This window comes from Dermochelys coriacea, chromosome 9, assembly GCF_009764565.3.
Source record: "Dermochelys coriacea isolate rDerCor1 chromosome 9, rDerCor1.pri.v4, whole genome shotgun sequence".
NCBI classification, from domain to species: domain Eukaryota; kingdom Metazoa; phylum Chordata; order Testudines; family Dermochelyidae; genus Dermochelys; species Dermochelys coriacea.
Genome location: NC_050076.1, coordinates 9574314 through 9595095, shown reverse-complemented (window position 1 = coordinate 9595095; position 20782 = coordinate 9574314). Strand labels below are relative to the sequence as shown.

Here is a 20782-nt window from a genome sequence, read left to right as displayed (position 1 = left end):
ATGTAATTTGATTGTGGAACAACAGCTTTTATCTTCTCTAAATTGCACAAATGTGCTACAGCCATTCAGAGAATACATGTAGTACTACAAACAATAGCTTCTGAAACCTGGCATTATTGTATAATGCCATAATCAAAAGCAACTTAAGTAGGCCTGGCTACTTCTAGATGTACTTTAACAAATGATCGTATTCAGTTATTAGGCAGCCGGAGCTACTTCAAGAACATGGTCGGCACCCTGGAGGGTGAGGAGAGGAAAACAAATGCACTACCAAAGGTGCTGGAACTAGGGCTGCTGCCATACCCCCTGGCTTGAAGTGGTTTCCATTATATACAAGGTTTACAGTTTTTGGTTCAATGGCTCTCAGCACCCCCACTATACAAATTGTTCCAGTGCCCTACAAATCCTACTCTGTATTTTAGAAATGCTGCCCTGTGAGTTGATGATGGTGTTTGCATCACACTGTCCCCTAGGATGGAATAGGAAGTTGACTATTTCTATTGCTCTTATTTTGCACAAAAGATCTCAATCCCTTAATACCTTAAAGGGATGTGGCTGCTTACGTGCATTTTGCAGTTTAGTTCTGAGAACAAAAGGAGCAGTATAGCTGCCCGGATTCTCTTATTGCACTTTTACGTGGATATGTCTACTGTGCAATCAGAGGCCAGATTGCAGCTCATGTAGGCCTAATCTAGCTAGCATTGCCCAAAAACACAACAAAACAGTGGGACGCGGCAGCATAGACTTCAGCATTGACTACATGAGCATGCCTGGAATCCTGGTTACATACTTGCATTCCTAGTGTGTGCTGCCATGTTGTCATCTGCTGTTTTTTACTGAGCTAGTTAAAGCTAGCGGGGGCTGTGCCTACCCAAACTGCCAATAGCAGTGTAGACCTACTCCCTGGGGACCTGTTGTAAAAGTCTGGTGGGCCAGTACCAGAATCCCTGCGTAAATGTGTCAAGTGTACATATAAATAGGGGCATGGCTTAAATCACTCCTGGAATACTTGCTAGTGGTATACTCTGCTCATAAAAGTTTTTTTCCACCAAATGCATCCGATGAAGTGAGCTGTAGCTCACGAAAGCTTATGCTCTAATAAATTTGTTAGTCTCTAAGGTGCCACAAGTACTCCTTTTCTTTCTGCTCATAAAAGTGTATGTATGAGTTAGAACAAGCCAGGGAAGGAGGGAGAGATGAATTCTGATCAAATGTCAAATAACACAGGGAAGTATTTTTTCCAGACTGGCTATTCTCAAAGACTTTCCTTCCCCACACTGAGGGGGGTGGGGGGAGAAAAGCAGAAATGCCTGGAGTTCTGAACAGGAAGAACAGCACTGGCATGGGGGTTTGCTCAGTTAAAAGGTTTTTTTCACAAAACCTTTAGCGTGGTGAGAAAGGAAGCTCACAAAAGTCAGCTTGCACTCACAAGGACCCAGCATTGTCTTGGTCTTCTGTGAAAGGTTCTGCTTTTTCACAGACTATTGGAAACAACTTTAGCAAAAAGTTCTAGAGACCATGTCATAAATATAAAGGGAAGGGTAACCACCTTTCTGTCCACAGTGCTATAAAATCCCTCCTGACCAGAGGCAAAACCCTTTCACCTGTAAAGGGTTAAGAAGCTAAGATAACCTTGCTGGCACCTGACCAAAATGACCAATGAGGAAACAAAATACTTTCAAAGCTGGGGGGTTGAGGGGAAACAAAGGGTCTGGCTGTGTTTGTGTGTGTGATATGCTTTTGCCGGAAACAGATCAGGAATGCAGCTCAGAACTCCTGTAAAAAGTTAGTAAGTAAGCTAGCTAGAAGTGCGTTAGATTTCTTTTGTTTAATGGCTGGTAAAATAGCTGTGCTGAATGGAATGTATATTCCTGCTTTTGTGTCTTTTTTTTGTATCTTAAAGTTTTGCCTAGAGGGATTCTCTATGTTTTGAATCTGATTACCCTGTAAGGTATTTACCATCCTGATTTTTTACAAAGGTGATTCTTTTTCTTTAAGTCTTCTTTTAAGAATCTGATAGCTTTTTCATTGTTCTTAAGATCCAAGGGTTTGGGTCTGTGTTCACCTGTACAAATTGGTGAAGATTTTTATCAAGCCTTCCCTAGGAAAGGGGGTGTAGGGGTTGGGGGGGATATTTTGGGGGAAAGATGTCTCAAAGTGGGTTCTTTCCCTGTTCTTTAACACACTTGGTGGTGGCAGCATAGGGTTCAAGGACAAGGCAAAATTTGTACCCTGAGAGAGTTTTTAACCTAAGCTGGTAAGAATAAGCTTAGGGGGTCTTTCATACAGGTCCCCACATCTGTACCCTAGAGTTCAGAGTGGCGAAGGAACCTTGACAGACCACTAGAAGGGAAGCCAGAAGCTTTTGTTTTTTGGGCAGAAGATACTGAGACCGAGTGGTTTTTCTTGTAGGAACTGGAAATGAACTGCAGTAAAACAGAAGGATGGGTGGAGGTTTGTGTGTGAGAGAAACAATAATTTTAGGTCAGGTGAATAAGGCTCAGCATCCCAAGTCTCAGAAGGAAACATGACTAATGCTCAAAAGGAAAGTTGCGTGTGTATGGTTTGGCTTTTTAAAAAAAAAAAAAAACAAAAAAAAAAACAAAAAAAACTACTTTGTCCATGCAGTTCTCTGTGCAGCTAAGCTCTGTGAGAGCAAGCCTTCTATCACGCAGCATGCTACTAAGGTTAGGGAAGCATTTAAAACCTGCTGAAACCCAATGTTTGATTGAAGCAATCAGTGGTTTCCAGTACCTCCTGTAATATAGATTGTGAAACTATGTAGGGCTAGATTAATTATGTACATGTTTTAAAATATATATTTTTATACTTCCAGTATTGCCAACCCTAAGTGTTCAAAAATCATGTCAGCCTCACCACAATCATGCAATTTTAAAAATCAATTTTTGGGAGGGGGTTTCTTTGTGATTCTTGAATCTTTAGAATACACAAGTCAGATTTTTCAATCTTTTTCTCAGCAATCATGAAGGCCAGAAACATACACTTTATTTGTAAATGAAATCTCAGATTCTCATAAAATTGCTTGCCTCTAGGAGGAGAGTCTTAAAGAAAAACAACATATCGCAAGTCTCGTCTCATGAGGGCTGGCAACACAGTAAAGTCACCATATTACAAAATAAGGAGTAGTGTTTGTGTCTCCAAAGCACTCAACTCTCATTCTATGCTGCTTTCTTAAATACAGTAATTCTTTTGTGGCCTTCCAGAAGGCAGTCTCTAAACAATCTAAATAATAAACAGCCTCCCTTTGTGTTGCATAAGAAAATATAGCTATAGGCCAGAGATTCTCGCTGTTCTTGCATCGTATTCTCTTTAGGGTGATATTGATCCTAACTACAAAATGCAAACTTGTGCTGGTGCCTTCTTAACCTATACCAAAATAAATATTATAATATTCTGCCCTGTACCTTTCTTCTTGATCAACTTATTCTAGCAAAGCATATCTAGGTGCCAGTCTGCAAAGAACACCTTTTGAACACACAGCTGTACTCAAATGCAACAATTTTGGGGTGATAGTGTTGGGTGATGAGAGAAAAGCAAAAGTGATTAATAGGCACAAGATGGATGTTGTGAGGAAGCCTAATTTCTTTCTACCCAGATAGTTTAAAGAGAATTTTAAAATCTATGGAGCTTTGAGATTTTACACCTATCCCCACTTCTCACCAGTGCATAAAAACTCCTGAAACACTAGGCCGGGGGTGGGCAAACTACAGCCCGTTGGACCGTTTAATCCAGCCCTCAGCTCCTGCCCGGGAGTGGGATCGGAGGCTTGCCCCCCTCTGCGTGGGTCCCAGGAAGCAGCCGGTATGGCCCCATTCTGACTCCTACATAGTACGTGGAGGCGCGGCCAGATGGCTCTGCGTGCTGCCCCATCCGCAGGCGCCACCCCTGCAGCTCCCATTGGCCACGGTTCCCGGCCAATGGGAGCTGCAGAGGTGGCCACGCTTCGGAGCTGGAGAGGGGACATGCTTCCGGGAGCTGCTTGTGGTAAGCCCTGCCTGGAGCCTGCACCATAGAGTCCCATTCCCCCTCCCCACCCTATCCCACCCCAGCAACCCAATCCCCTGCCACAGCCCCGATCTCCCTCCCGCCCTCCAAACCCCTCAATCCAAGCTCAGAGCCCACACCACCAGCCAGAGACCTCACCCCCTTCCCCGCTGGTGCACCACCCTGCCCCACCCTGATCACCCTCCTGCACCCCAAAGCCCTCACCCCCTCACACATCCCTACCCCCAATTTTGTGAGCATTCATGGCCTGCCATACAATTTCCATGCCACGATGTAGCCCTCAAGCCAAAAAGTTTACCCACCCCTGTACTAGACATTGCAAATCCTTTTCAGTGAAATAAACAGACTAACAGGAAGAACAAATTTCTAACATCTACTGAAAGGTGCTACTCTTGTGTGGGACGGGGTGAAAGTAAACTAGTTAGTTATAGCTGCTAGCCCTCTGTTATCTTGAGTAGTAATTTTGAGCTGGGTGAAACGTTAAGGGTTGGGTGTGTTTTTTAAAACCTCAATGAGATTGATTGGTGTGAACTCACCTTCAGTTAACATAACTGTAAGCATAGGCCCCCACCTAAGAAAAAAAGAGGTGTATGAACCAACCCAGGAATTTTTGGCTGAGTGTTATATTGGGCAGCTGTATATGTGGGGAAGGGAGATCACACACAAACTGAGAACAGACAAGATCTCTAGACAGAGAGACAGATATATATCTCTGTCCAGCAACAGCCTGTAAGCAGTGTGACCCTTTGAGTGTGGAGTTGGCTAAAGAGGTTTGGGGGCTGTAAGAAGAGAAGCCATTTCTTGGTTCCCTCTGCATTCAGAGACCTAGGACTTTTGTGCCTTCCTTGTAAATAAACAGGATTGCATCAAGGAAAATACCAGATTACTTCCAGCTGCTCATGTTGCAAAGGGGCAACAATATAATGCAAAGAAAGCTATACTCTTACAAAGTAATAGTCCTACTTGAGAGAGAAAATATTGTAGTTCCTCTTTCAACCCTCCAGTCAACTCCCTTCCTAAGCAAAATGTGAATTCTCCATCTGGAGTCCTTTTTCTTTGAGCTTTTAATAGAAATTTAAACAATCACAATCCATTTTTCATGGGGACGCCATCCTGAAAAATCTTTCCTGACCCACATCTTCTGGCCTTTAAACAACCCCCCAACCTCATCACGCTCATAAGGATGCTCCCTGCAGATTAGACAGAATATGCCAGCTCAAAGCAGCACAAGACCCTGCCACAACAACAGATGCAGAACTTGCAGACCTATCTCCACTTCTACAATGATCAATAACTCCCACAATACAGTTTTCAAGATTCCTGGTTCCTATGCATGCCTATCACAACACGTGGTCTACCTCTCCAATGCATCTAATGCCCCACATCAACAAGGATGACACCAGACAATCACTATGCTTTATGCATGAACTTGCCCAGAAAAATTATTAAAAAAACCACTTTGTGACCCATGGGCGAACACTTTTCACAAAGCAATCACTCTACATGTGTCCTTGTGCAGGATTTCTTTGTGAACAACACCTTCAAAAGATGAGCCTGGGAACTTAAATTCATAACTCTGCTGGATGCTAAAAATCATGGACTCAGCAGAGACACTGGTTTTATGGCTCATTACAAAATTTGTAACTTATGAACTCCTCTGCAGTGATAGGACAAAGTAGGATTAATTGCCCACTTATCTTTAAGTAGTCTCCTGCAACATGTTATGTTTAACAATCTCTCCCACCTTTATTTAACTGTGACACTCTGATTACTTTTTCCAGACCTGAGCAGGAGCTTTGAAGCTTGACAGCTTGCATCTTCTGCCAACAAAAGTTGGTCCAATCAAAGATATTGCCTCACCCACCTTGTCTCTCTAATAGAAATCTGGTTTCTTCTTCCATGTTGCACACGTTAGTTTGTAGGGTAGGTGATTCATGAGTGCTATACTATTGGAAAATTCTCTTTTTTAAGAATACCGAAGCATATTTGGGAAGATGCTTAGTCATTCTGGGGATAGGAAATGAAATGGACAATAAATGCTGTTCTCTGAAGCAGGACTGATTTACTGGTTTTAACTAATCCTTGCAAAGTGTACCCAGATACTGCAATAGAGCTCTATAAATTCCAGTGCTAATCTACGTCTATCTGCTAAATAAACTTTGCTAGTATCCCTTATTCAGTTTTTGCTAGCAGTGAAGGACTGCCCTGTATGTACGCTCTGATTTGATGGAGGAATTTTGTGTTAGAAAGGGGACCTTGTTAAGCCCTAATAAAGGTAAATCTCACAATGGATACATGCAAGATAATCTCTTTGATAGCAACAGTAATTCGACTCTGTGTAATCCAGTGAGGCAAAGTTCTATCTCTTATAGGTAGAACTAATGTGTTTGTATAACACACAAAAGCAAAGGAGTGGGGAGGAAGAAAAGCAAACTCTGGAGGTGGAAGGGTAAAACTCCTCCTTCTCCCTCCCCTGTAACTCCTTAACCACACACCACACAACAGAACCACTAACCCAGGAACCTATCCTTGCAACAAAGCCTATTGCCAACTCTGTCCAGATATCTATTCAGGGGAAACTATCATAGGGCCTAATCACATCAGCCACACTATCAGAGGCTCGTTCACCTGCACATCTACCAATGTGATATAGGCCATCATGTGCCAGCAATGCCCCTCTGCCATGTACATTGGTCAAACTGGACAGTCTCTACGTAAAAGAATGAATGGACAAAAATCAGACATCAAGAATTATAACATTCAAAAACCAGTCGGAGAACACTTCAGTCTCTCCGGTCACTCGATTACAGACCTAAGAGTGGCTATACTTCAACAAAAAAGCTTCAAAAACAGACTCCAAGGAGAGACTGCTGAATTGGAATTAATTTGCAAACTGGATACAATTAACTTAGGCTTGAATAGAGACTGGGAGTGGATGGGTCATTACACAAAGTAAAACTATTTCCCCATGGTATTTCTCCCACCCCACCCCCCACTGTTCCTCAGATGTTCTTGTTAACTGCTGGAAATGGCCCACCTTGCTTGTCACCATGAAAGGTCCCCCCCCCCCCCCCCGCTGGTGATGGCTCATCTTAGGAGAGTGATCACTTAACACGGCTGCTACTCCGAAAACTCTCCTTACAGTGTATGATAAAACCCATTGTTTCATGTTCTGTGTGTGTGTATAAGCGCCCCACTGTATTTTCCACTGAATGCATCCGATGAAGTGAGCTGTAGCTCACGAAAGCTTATGCTCAAATAAATTTGTTAGTCTCTAAGGTGCCACAAGTACTCCTTTTCTTTTTGCAAATACAGACTAACACGGTTGCTACTCTGAAACTTAACTCCTGTCAGTCTGTCTGTCTGTCTTTTTTTCTTTCTCGGAAGGTCTTTATTCTCTGTGCTTTAAATTCACTCGTGCACTAGTGGTCTTCAGTGTACTCATTTGTGAGTACTGCACAGTATTAATGATTCTGCAACTAGCTCGGCTGCTGTAGCCTAGGAAGTTCATAATTGGAACCACCAAGCTCTAATTGCTCTTACGTGAATACCTTGGTTCCTGCAGAATGGGTGTAAATGGAAGTATTATTTTCTAGCCTAAAGGATTAAACAAAATATCCCTTTCATCAGCGAGAGAAGGGGGAGAGGAGGAGGAAGTGACTTTGCAATCATGTAGGAAAGGACAAGATGTGTTCGGGATTGTCAGCTACTTATGACTAAACCCTGGCCTAATGGCATTTAATTATAAAACTTACTGTAGTTTACTGTAGACTGTCACTAAATCAAGAAAACGTGTAGTTAAAAATATTGTTTGTACACAGTCTTGCTGTTCCTAGGTGCTGTTTAGTGATTCTGCAGTATCAAGCAGGTGGCTAATCTCTACAAGTATTTTCTCTCCTTCAAAACACGTTTTATGCCCTTTTACCACACAATTATTTCCTTCTTAGTTTCTTCCAAATATTGACTCACTTGGAAACTTTTCCTGCTGAGCTAACTATTGTACTTGTCATGATTATGGTGTTCTTATTTATTACAATGATAGTTCTTTTGATTACACAGCAAATTTTGTAGCTTCTTTTCATCCCACTGCAAACTAGAGTCCCTTGCAAACAAAGTACAAAATTTTATATCCTTTTACCTTCAATTGACAATCGGCCATATATGAATGGCAACTCTCTTCTTCTCCCCCTCCCCCCGGAAATGAAAACAGACAAACAAACCCAACCTATTATTGAAACTTCAGGGAAAACTATAGTTACTCTAGGAAGAACACCGTTAGTCTACCTCAGGGGTCGGCAACCTGTGGCACCTATGCAAAAGGCAGCACGTGAGCTGATTTTTAGTAGCACTCTGCTGCCAGCCGGGGTCCCAGCTGTCAACCCCGCTCAGCCTGCTGCCTGCCTGGATGAATAGGGCCGGCGGCCAGGACCCCGGGCTGAGCGGCTGGGGCCGGCGGCCGGGACCCCGGGCTGAGCAGCCCCTGGCATGTGAAACCTTTAAATTACAGGAAATAAATGAAGACTTGGCACACCACTTCTCAAAGGTTGCCGACCCCTGGTCTACCTGGAGTTCAAGCAAGAAGATTCTGGTTTCACACATCAGCCTGGGCATCTCCAGCAACAGAATTCTTCCTAGCCCTACGTCCAATGCTGAAGAATGATGGCTCTCTATTTCTAGAGGACAAAAGCAAATCTCTTGGTGCCTTTCATATCCTAAGCATTCTAAGACTTTCCACAAAGTAATAAGTTTAGCAGTAGCATAGTAAGATCTAACTCTGATCATTCTGGACAACTTAATTGGTTAACTCCATTGATATCGGGAAAACAATTCTAGAGCATGGTTCTGCCTTTCCATGGATAAGGCCTACCAATGTAGGCAGGGAATTTGCAGGAGCATCTCAGATTGATCATGCTGCTTTTCATCTCACTAGAGAGCTTGTCACCAACTGTCTCCTTTAATTCAGAGGAACGAAAATGAATACCTTTTTTCCCAGTAGTGAATCAGTTTGGTTTTATTTTCTGGGTAGTGGAGGAGAAGTGAGACTTTTTCTCCAAAAGAACAACATCTGTACTTGTATGTTACAGAAAGCCATGATACTGTTTTGGTCTCATCAGGCACCTGGACCCAGAACAGTAGTGGCTCAGAGGGTACTGTTAATATCACTGAGAGGCTGTGAGTTTGATTTCTAAATTTGGTTTGCACCTGTAGCTTTGCTGGAATCTGCATCCCCATTGGATATAAGTACTTCCTCCCCTCCTATAGGCTTGGAGGTACTTCCCTTCCATCATGGCTTCTCTGGGGGGCATGGATCAGCATTCACTAAGAAGATGGCTACTCTGTTAATTAGCCAGAGGAGATGACTGGCTCCATAGTGTCCCCATATTGGCTAACATAGCTCAAGACCTGAACTCTGATCCACTACAGCACTGAGCTGCCCAACAATCTAACCATCTAACCTGAAGTTGATCTACTTTGTAGCAGGAGTAGTTTTGAAAATTCTACTAGTGTGAGGACTAAACCTACCTCTCTTGTTCATAGAAAATACAAATGTGGGAGGGCCACTCATCTGCAAGAAAAGGATTAAACTTAGCCCCTCCACAGTCTACCTTCTGCCCTACTAGCTTCTTAGGAGCTCGGTTATGGGACTTCTACTAGGGTGCTGCCCCTGGGTTTTCATGTGGCTCTGGTTAGTAGGTATCTGCAGCTTGACCCGTTAGCTTTCTGAGAAGCTGTTTTGTCTATTCAATTCTAGAGCCTGCTGACTATTGTGAGGGGGATGGGAGGGAGGAAGAAGCTTCTGCTACTCTACCACTTCCCAATCTACTTTTTGTGGGGTGGGTCCTCCACCTTCAGTTAATGTTGGTTTGAAATTGAAATGTTAATGTTTAAATATGAAATTGACTTTGACAGTTCCTTGTTTGCAGGTGGTCTATTTCACCATCTCTTTTCAGACCTAAATAGTGGTACTTTCAGGCTGCTTATTGGTAAACAGACACTAAACTGGCAAAATTGATAAGGCAATGCAATTGGCTCAAAGGTTATTTGGGGCACTGTTTATGAAAACTTAAACTCTACTGGAAATGGCAACTTGGATTTCCCATATTCACCAGAAGAGCTTCTCACTGGTACATAAATTGTTCGAGCTATGGCTTAATTTTAGATTATTGCACAGTAAGTTAATTATTTTACTTCTTGAAAATAGTGTTTTCTGTTTAAGCTATTTAGGATTACATGCCATTCCCCCCCTCCCCGTGGAAGAGGGAAGTGGGCAAAGGATTTTTACATTAAAAAAAATCTAATCCTGTCACTATGATGATTAGTTGCAGTATATGTCAACAAGAAGTTTACATTCAGCCTGCATATTAATAGGGCGAGAATTGTTGAGGGGGAAGATAGCTTTCTTATCAACTGGCAAAATTTTGCACACTATACCGCACACTTTATCAGGGCAGAAAACAATTTTATAAATGACTTATTGCTACTTTACAGAAACCACTTCTTCCCTGCCTTCCCCCTCCCGCCCCCCCCCTTCTCCCCCAACAAAAAAACGCAACCAACCACCTCATTCCAGGGCTTAAATTCTTTGAGTATTTCCTGGATCCTCTCCCTGTGTGCTCCCCCACCCCCATCCTATGCTATAAAAACTCCAGGATGGTTTAAAATATTTAGTGGAGCTCTGCTCTGGACAGCTCCATCTGAATTTAAGCCCTGGCTCATTTAATATCTGGATTTCAGTAACCCTCCAGCTTCTCGTGTACATTCTGCTTACCCACTGAAACAAGAGTAAGCCTTGCAATGGCATTCTGTTGTAGAGAGTTGCTGAGTTTTTAACTCAGTGAGGTGCATTGTGTAACTTTATATATCCAAAATAAAAAGGGTTTAAACTGATGCTATAAAAAGTGCTGATTGGTTTAGTTATCGGACTGCTCATACAGCTGTTTTGTTGTGCACCACAGTCTGCAAGCCTTAGTTCTATCACCCCATGCTATCATTTAGCAACCTGGCCTTTCCATCAGAAACTAAGCCAGGGAATTATACCAAGTTTTGAGCTAGCTAAGAGGCAAGTGACTGTCTACACTGTGGTGTCTGTTTTGTCAGCAGAGGGCTTGAAAGCTTAGATGGAAAATAAACATGCACCAGGTAATGCATGCTTGCAAGAATAGAAATAATTAGCTCAGCTTTAAGAGGCTGCATTTGTGATGTGATTTGGTGGGTGTGGAGTCATTCCTCTTTGAGATTTAATTTCTTTAGAAGTGGTAAATCTTAATGGAATGGTTTCAGAGTAGCAGCCATGTTAGTTTGTATTCGCAAAAAGAAAAGGAGTACTTGTGGCACCTTAGAGACTAACAAATTTATTAGAGCATAAGCTTTCGTGAGCTACAGCTCACTTCATCGGATGCCACAAGTACTCCTTTTCTCCTTACAGTGTGTATGATAAAACCCATTTTTTCGTGTGTGTGTGTGTGTGTGTGTGTGTGTGTGTGTGTGTGTATAAATCTCCCCACTGTATTTTCCACGAAATGCATCTGATGAAGTGAGCTGTAGCTCACGAAAGCTTATGCTCAAATAAATTTGTTAGTCTCTAAGGTGCCACAAGTCCTCCTTTCCTTAATGGAATGATCACACTCTTTGCTGGATGGCTAGGAAGATGGATTTATTTAATGCAGGGGTTCTCACTTTTGTCCTAGTGACCCCTTTCACATAGCAAGCCTCTGAGTGCAACACCCCCACCCATATATTTAAAAAAGGGTTTTTAATGTATAACACCATCATAAATGCTGGAGGCAAAGCAGGATTTGGGGTGGAGGCTGACAGCTCGTAGCCCTCCTCTCTATGTAATAGGGTTGGGACCCCTTGGGGTCCCAACCCCCAGTGTGAGAACCCCGATCTAATAGTTAGCCTCTATTTGTTTGATGTCTGTAGTGAGGAACAAGAACTGCATACCTACTTGGCCTTTGCTTTCTTTGTTAGATGGTAGAGAGACAGTTGTTGGTGTGTTTTGTTTTGGTGTGTTTTGTTTTTTTTTTTTCCTCTCTCCATTTAAAAAAAAAAATTAATTTCATTCAGCTGGGCAGGAAGAGCAGGCAAGTTTACTGTGCTTTAAAACTTTAATAAAGGAACAGCCGTGTTTGAGGCGAGTGGCAACAACAGCTAAATTGTTTCCAAAACCTTTTTTGTAGTTTTTGAAGACTGGAGATGCATAAGCTCAAAAAGGAACAAAAGCTACATCCACCTGTAGAAAGGGGGTGCCTGGTGAATCTTTAAGGGGGGAGGGTAGAGTGCTTGCAGAGGCAGCACCTCCCCAGACCGGAACTCAACTGTAACAGGCCAGAGTAGCAGCCGCGTTCGTCTGTATTCGCAAAACGAAAAGGAGGACGCGGGGCACCTTGGAGACTAAACGCATTTATTGGAGCAGAAGCTTTCGTGAGCTACAGCTCACTTCGTCGGATGCATCCGATGAAGTGAGCTGTAGCTCACGAAAGCTTCTGCTCCAATAAATGTGGTTTTAGTCTCTAAGGTGCCCCGCGTCCTCCTTTTCGTTTTGTAACAGGCCTGTTCCTACCCCCTACCAGGGGGCGGGTGCCAGGTAGCTGAGATCCCCTTGGGGCAAGCCCTAGCCCTGAGGAGGGCTGGCTTTGCAGGTTAGGGCCCCCCTAGATCTTGAATGCCATGATGAGCCAGGGCTTGGATAATGCCTGCGCAGCCCTTGCCTCATTCTTCCCTCAGCCCTAGAACTGGGGGGGGGGCGCAACATCCCCCCCCCCCCGCTTCCTCTCATTTATTACAATGCCGGGTGTTGCCTCTACCTCAGGGAGCGACAGGCAGGCGCCCTGCCCCCCCCCCCCCGGAGCTGGGGACCACCCCCCGCGGGAGCACGGTACACTTCACCCCTTGGTACTGCGGGGGGGGGGGGTCGAGGATGGACGGGGAGGGGGGGTAGACAGCACAGGCAGGGCCGCGGGGAGCCCTGCGCGGGGAGGGAGGGCTGAGCACGGCCCCCCCACCCCCACCCCGGTGCGCTCAGGAACCCCTCCCCCGCTTGCCGGAAACGCTGTCCCCTGTGGCGCGGCTCGGGGGGGGGGGGGGAGCGGCACCGGAAACGCCCCCTCGGTGCCCGGGGCGCCCCATCCCAGCCCGAGCGGAGGTAACGGCGGGGCCCGCGGCCGAGCGCCTCGTCCCGCGCGCGAGCCGCCGCCGCCCCTTTCCCGCGCTCTGCCCGGCGCCCGGGGGGGGGGGGCCGCCCCGCCCCCCACCCCGTATTGGCCGAGGTGCGGGCTCAGGCCACCCCGCCTCCCTGTGGCCCCTCCGCTTTTCCCTCAGCCCTGCGCGGCTCGAGGGTGCGGGGCTGGGGGTTGCCGTCCCAGGGGCGTTCCCACCCCCCCCCCCGCCGCCCACGGGACCCCTGCCCGCCTTGGGGCCCCAAAGCCGCAGCTGGGGCTGTTTAACCCCTATAGGCCCTCAGTGGAGGGGGGGGGTAGACAAGGGCCAGGAGCGTGTAGCACCCTGCTGTGACCGAGATTTACACCCCCCCCCCCCACCCCGTGTCTGAGGGGTAGCCTGGCTGTCTGTGCCTGTGGGGGCAAAAAACACCAACCCTGGCTTGATTCAGGCTGGATCAAGTAACCACGCAGGAGCCGAAGGGCGGGCTCGGCCTGCGGAGGCTAGCAGAGAACTCGGGTGTCTTCAGGCCTTAGCTGTCTAAAGACACCATTTGTATTCCAACATCTTCCCCCACAACAGGTGCTAGCCTGAAAGTCCACGTGTGTCTGGAGAAAGGAAAGGAGGACGTGCGGCACCTTGGAGGCGACCCCATTTTATTTGAGCGTACGCTTCCCTGAGCTACAGCTCGCTTCCTCGGCTGTAGCTCGCGAAAGCTTGCGCTCAAATCAATGCGTTAGTCTCTAAGGTGCCACACGTCCTCCTTTTTTTTTTTTTTTTTTTTTTTCTTTTTTTGCGAATACAGACGAACACGGCGGCTACTCTGATTTCTGTCTGAATCTTTTTTTACCCTTCTGTGGTTGAGAACTCTTGTAAAATTACTGTACGTGAAAGATTAGAGAGGAAATCTTCCCATTCCCCACGTTTACTTGGTGCATTTGACAGCAATTTTGCTGTTCCCCCTCCCGCCCCCCGCACGTGTAATCAAATCAGTTTTTCTTCTTTTTAAGAGAACCAGGTAACCAACACTGAGAAGCTACACGGGGATAGAGGTAAGAATGAGACCTGTATAGAGACTGGAAGTGGGGGAATGTGAGTGGTTTTTTTTTTTTTTTTTTTTTCCTCTCTCCCCCCTAAAAGTCTCTGGGAACTGATCAGCTTTCTAGGTGAGGATGGCTCTTTTTAGAAACCCTCTGTGTGTATCATTTTTGCTTCCTCTGACCTTTTCATTTTTATGACAGTTTAATGTATGTAGAGGGTGGTTCTCCCTGCTCTAGATGTACATGAAGACTAAGTGGCATTCCACTAATAACTTACTCCCAAAAAGAAAAGGAGTACTTGTGGCACCTTAGAGACTAACAAATTTATTAGAGCATAAGCTTTCGTGAGCTACAGCCAATGCATCCGATGAAGTGAGCTGTAGCTCACGAAAGCTTATGCTCTAATAAATTTGTTAGTCTCTAAGGTGCCACAAGTACTCCTTTTCTTTTTGCGAATACAGACTAACACGGCTGCTACTCTGAAACCTGTCCTTACTCCCAAAAGGAACAATTAAATCTGCATATATAATTGCTTTCAGGTTAATATAGCTCCTTACTAAAACAGTTTTTTCTTTCCCCTTCCCACCTTTGTTAGATCTCCACCTCTCTGAAGCAAAGGAGTATGTAAGAAAACATCAGCTTGGAAGTGTACAGTTTTTCAGCTAAAGATGGTGCAGAGGAAAAAATCTGCTCTGCAAGTGTTGTCCTTTAAACACTTCTGCATTCTTTCACTCCTAGCAAAATGGCTTTTAGATGACTTGTGAAATCTGTGCACATAGCTGACATTGCAAGGATACTGTACAAAAGGCAACATGCATTCCAATGGACATCTCTTGTGAAAGGGAGTTTCTATGCTTTCAAATGAAAAGAACACCACCCTAAAAACACTGATCCTTAACTGGAACAAGTATTAAAGGGACTGTATCAGAATGTTTGTTAGTTCCAGGAAAGTCAGAAAATGCCAATTTGTGCAGATACTTGCCACCTGCTTTGTACTGTCTCTCATGATTTTCTGGACACCACTTGATAATCATATTGTGAGCCATATGAAGTCCTATTCTTACAGATACCTCATAAATAGCTACAACTTCGTGAATAATAGCCTGTCCGTTAGCAGGGACAACTTGGACAGGGTAGCAAGATACCAATATTTGATCAACCACAAGGAGAAATGTCAACAGCAAGAGGTCCTCCTTCTATTGTTTGTAAAGACTTCTCCAGAAAACCGGCATCGGCGAGATGCAATTCGACAAACCTGGGGTAATGAAAAATATGTACATTCTCATCTTAACGCCAACATTAAAACTGTTTTTGCTTTAGGACTACCAACAGATCATATGCAGAGAGCACAGATGCAAAGAAAACTTCTAAAGGAAGACCAGAAATATAATGATTTGATCCAACAAGACTTCTTGGATACTTTTCACAATCTTACCCTTAAGTTACTTTTGCAGTTTGGATGGGTGAATGCATACTGCCCACATGCCAAGTTCATTATGTCTGCAGATGATGATATTTTTATTCACATGCCAAATCTTGTTGCATATCTCCAAAGTCTAGTGGAAATCGGTGTTCAAGATATCTGGATTGGGCGTGTCCATCGTGGAGCTCCTCCCGTGAGAGATAAGACTAGCAAATACTACGTTCCATATGAAATGTACCAGTGGCCTTCTTATCCTGACTACACAGCTGGAGCCGCATATGTAATATCAAGTGATGTAGCAGCTAAAGTCTATGAGGCTTCACAGACCCTTAATACAAGTCTTTATATAGATGATGTTTTCATGGGTCTCTGTGCCAATAAAATGGGAATTGTACCACAATATCATGTATTCTTTTCTGGGGAAGGAAAGGCTCCATATCATCCCTGCATCTATAACAAAATGATAACCTCTCATGGACATGTGGAAGACCTTCATCACCTTTGGAAGCAGGCAACAGATCCAAAAGTCAAAAGCTTTTCCTCTAGATTTTTGGGTAGACTATACTGCAAAATAGTTAACATTATGCTTCTTTGCAAACTACATTATGAGGACACGTATCCCTGTTCAGCTGCATTTTCCTAATACTTGAATATCTGCATAGAGATTCACTGAGCCAAAATGGGGTGACAACTTTTTAACTGTTTATCCAAAATATACATAAGTAAACATGAAAAGAGGTAAGATTAAAATGTGAATAGGTCCCAAATTATTCTGCTCAGGAACTTTTTATCAGAATAACTCTCTATTGCTGTATTAGTTTCCACTTACTGCACCCTGTATTTTTACACTCCTTTTCAAGGGATTTAAGTCTTGAATAGATATTAACTGATTTCATTTTTTTAGATATTGAAAAGCCTGTGAAAAGTAATTGAACTTGGGAGTACAGAATTTGTCAACCCTTGTTAATTGCATTCTTCCATTTGAAAACCAGTATGTAAATTAAGGTACATCATTTTCAAGGCAATGACTTGCAGTTGATGCGCTAGTTAAACATCCATAAATAGCACTTTCCAAACAAAAGGAAATGATAGTTCTGGAACCATGAGTAGAAGGGTAGGATGGCAATTTAAAGTCTGAGTAAGCTAGTCAAATGGTCACCATTTCTGTATACAGTTCAGCAAAATGACTGACTCTTTAAAAATCAAAATAATCCACAAATGGTGCTAGAGGTGAAAGCTTGCTAAAACATTTTGTTCTCTTGAGGTTACATAAATCCTGCACAACATTTGGGTGGGGGGAAATGGCATTCACACTGTCCTTCTAACTGGTGCTTTCAGGTAATACACGAGCTCTGTTTAGAACAGGAATTTACGGGAAGGTACATAAATAACTTATGCAACGCTCCTTCAACTACAGCAACATTTTGAAAATTAAGTAACTTTTTTTAAAATCTGAAAACACTTTCTGAAGTGGTATTTTTAAACACTCCAATCAGTCATTGGTAAATCAAGAGCACATGTATTGTGTATGGCCTTCCAGTTGTATCTTTCAAAAAATACACTTCTGTCTCCCTAATTAATTTTCAAGAGGGAAGACAAGTTAAACTTCTCCATTAAATAACTCAAGGGAAGTCTGTCATACCGTAGTTAGTTCAGATTATTTAAAAAGTTGAAGAAGCCAAATTTGTGCAAACGTGAGTACTAACAGAGAAAGATGTGAGTAGCTGAAAGTAAGGGATAGGGTGAAAATATTGATAGTAACAGGTAAAGAGGCAACATTTATTAAGAGAATTACAAAAGAATCCACTAAATTGTCCTCTCTTAATCAAATTGGTTTCAAGCACAGATCTTTGTCTTATGGACATGTGAAGAACTCAGTGTCAAAATAGAAAACCTGTATCTTTCTTTTTAATCAAATCTATTTCATATGTTACTCTTGCCTCTTTAACATGAGCAAATAGCTTAACCTTCAGTTTACAAAGGCTAGAAGTAGGTGCTATTAAGACCCTGACCACCACCACCGCTTGTAATCTGATAGTTCATAACCATGTCCAAAACCTCTAAAAGTGAGTTCTGGGAGAAGGACTCAACGCTCTTCTTATCAGTCTCGTAACAATGTTTCCGTGTACTTTTTGGACAGCTATTTGTTGGTAACTCTAGTAGCCAAAGCCACAGTAGCTGCTTGGATACTGATAGATGTAGATGCAAGTGGTGTTTGTCTCTTGTTTTGAGAGCTGTTTGACATTGGAACTCATACCAATGTGAACAGGGTCATAAAATCACTTCAGAATGCTTGAATTCAAATCTTCATCCAGTGGCATAACAGCAGAAATGCAAAACAAAGGCTGGAAATGACAGTGAGTCTGTCACTTTTTAAGTAGAGCTTTGTCATGTTCTAGGAGGTGGGCTCTTCAACTCCCAAGAGATGTGCTACTTGCTTTCTAAGAGAATATCCACACTAACCTTTTTCCCTAAATTTCCCAGCACCGACACCAACAATGCTGTAGAAGACCAGGTGGGAGCACTAAAGTAGAACAGTCACCGTATTTAACTATAACTTTGCTCTGAGCAGGTCTAGATGATATGCTCATTTATGTTGCAGGCAGCTGCGTGCACCTTCTTGTTTAAGCTAGTGCTCGCTCTCTTGCAACCATCTGTAGGGCTGCATCAGTGGTAGTACACAGGCATCTTGGGGGGGGGAGGGGAGGCTAGTGTCAACAAGATCCAGGAGAGAAGTTCTGTCAGATGGTTATTGGAGTATGACTGATATTTGCCTCTCTGCAAGCCATCTTACTCTTCCAACTGAGATAAGAGCTTGATATCTACTAGAATGAGTAATCATACAGATTAAGTGTTTCTCCAGAGTGAAGGGGTAAGGAAACCACTGGACTGACTATAGTTGGATCCAGGTCTTGACTATACAGAGAAACTTAAAAAGCGAGACTTAGTCTATTACCACCAATGCAAAAGTGATGGCTGAAAAATGAGAAATATATCCTATCCTGCTGGATAATGTTACATAATTCTTCAGCTCTAAAATGTTTACAGCAAAACAAATCCAGTTAATCCATGCTCTTTAATTAGAAAAAGAGGTTGATTTATACTACTCAAAACTAGTTTTGCTTAACCAGTGTTGAAGTTAAATGGCAAAATAACTAAAATATTACAAGTTATAGATCTAAATTCCTGAGAAATCTAAAAATACATTGCACTGTGGAAATACTTTTATAACTGGTGGAAATTTTTTTGATTGCACTAGCCACTTTGAATTGACAATAACCTGTGGCAGAAATGACCTGATAGAAATCCCAGCTAGTATAAAATAGTTAAAATGCAGTATGCTTTTCGAGTATACAATTAAGACCCCAATCCTGCAAGCAAATGTAGTGATTAACTTGACTCATGTGAGTCAAGTTAAGCATATACTTACTTGTTTGCAAAATTGGGGCTTAAATTAGCATCTATAACTTGTAATTTTACTTTAAAACTTAATCTGCCATTGGGTGAAAAGATCAATGTCCCTCTTGACCATTGAAATGCTTTTGTTTACAGCTGGTCTGTTTTGTTAGGAATATTCCTTATCTTAAAAAGGACTTTGTTTGTAATTTGGCTTTTTATTATGATGCTTTGCTGCAGCTTGAGAAAGGGTTTATAAATTTGAAGAAAATATGATGGCACTCCTTTCAAAGAATGGAGAAGCTAGAAAATTTCTTAACCTTTTGGCTCTAAACATTGACTTAAAATTTGTTCTCCTTCATTTAGGTTTTTTTTTTTGTTTTTGAGAGAGAGAGAGAGAGAGAGAGAGAGAGAGAGTCATGTCAGTTCTCCAATGCAGGGCTTTCATGTTTTATTTTCACAATTAAAACATGCACTAGCCTGAATGGTCACTTCTCAATTAGCAGTTTTGACATTGTTGCACAAAATGTTTAATGCTGAAATTGTTTTTATCTGTTTGTTGGTTTGCATCAAGTTTCCTTTGATATTATTAATTTTTATACAAATATTTATTCTTGAAACTTTTTGCTCCATCACAAAAGACAATAATTTTGTAAAAATTTTCTGTTTTTGAATAAACAGGTTTTGTGTAGTGTTTTGTTTTTAAACTGGTAAACTTTTTTTGCTTTTCAGAATTGCTCTTCTTGTATCTGACATCCTCAGATTCTGTGCTTTTAAAATGGAATTCTGAATACACTGTTTAGTCCCTTCTTGAGGGGGGGACTTAAAACCCCACATTAGTATGTGCTGGGTTTTATTATTGGTTTTGTCTTTTCTCCGTTTAATGTGTCAGCCTTTTTAACTTCTCCTTTTGGTGTGTCATCTCTGATAGAACACACCCAAATCTGTTTGCTCACCCCTGAGATCCCATGTTGCATTTACCTGTCTTCCACTGGAGGACTCTGTGGAAGACTCCCTTAATGATCCAGTGATTTGGGCTTTGTGTTTCTTGTTAACTGACAAGTGGGATTGTGTTCAGTTTACAATATGTTCCCTCCCTAAGAACTGAAAACTCCCCCAGCTTGCTTTCCAACATTAACTTTTTCTCCAACTTTCTTTTATGGAACTCCTCAAATAGTTGCTTTATTTTAAAGCCACACAGAGACCTTAAGTAAGAGAAGAACAAATGAATGTTCATGTCTGGCAGATGACTGTTGTTCCTCCCAAATGGAATTTTTAGGCGTCGGTGAGGCAGGTTCTTCAACTTCAGGAGCAGTGCTATTTTGCATTCTAAGAGAATGTCTCTGCTAGCCTTATTGGGAACAGATAGAGTTAAGATCCACATTACTGCTAACCTTCAAAAGTGGTATCCCTCTCAATACTAGGAACAAAATTAAGTTAGTTTTGAAAATTCTTTAAAAATTGCTGTTCATGGAACTAGTTTAGAGTATCCACCCTACTGCTTTGTTAAAAATCTCTGCTGCTCTACCTTATTAAATCTATATTCAAGACTGCTACTTGTCTTCTAGAGGCTTGAAGATTTTAATATTATTTTTAAGAGATGTCAATATTTTTAACTCACTACTTTTTTAATCCATTTTTATTTGATAAAACTCCCATTGACTTCAGTGGAAGTTAGAGCCTAAATACCTTTTGAGGATCTGGGCCTGTGTCCTGAAGCTTTTGGGGGGGGAAAAAA

At 42.7% G+C, this 20782-nt stretch overlaps 2 protein-coding genes across 4 annotated transcripts in view; one reads left to right on the top strand and one right to left on the bottom strand.

The window, feature by feature from the left end:
- MCF2L2 (MCF.2 cell line derived transforming sequence-like 2) overlaps window positions 1-20782 on the bottom strand; it is a 306265-nt gene that overhangs the window by 108453 nt on the left and 177030 nt on the right. The gene's annotated exons all lie outside the window — the stretch shown is intronic.
- The window catches only part of B3GNT5 (UDP-GlcNAc:betaGal beta-1,3-N-acetylglucosaminyltransferase 5), a 32778-nt gene that overhangs the window by 11070 nt on the left and 926 nt on the right, over window positions 1-20782 (top strand). Inside the window, exons 2-3 of one of the 3 annotated variants that reach the window (XM_038416042.2) lie at window positions 14196-14237; window positions 14821-19751. In XM_038416042.2, the coding sequence (XP_038271970.1) occupies window positions 15155-16291 (1137 nt within the window). In that variant the 5' untranslated portion in view covers window positions 14196-14237; window positions 14821-15154 and the 3' untranslated portion in view covers window positions 16292-19751. Of the gene's footprint in view, window positions 1-14195; window positions 14238-14820; window positions 19752-20782 lie in introns of those variants that run through there. The other 2 variants (XR_006274180.1, XM_038416045.2) reach the window with 2 other exon arrangements.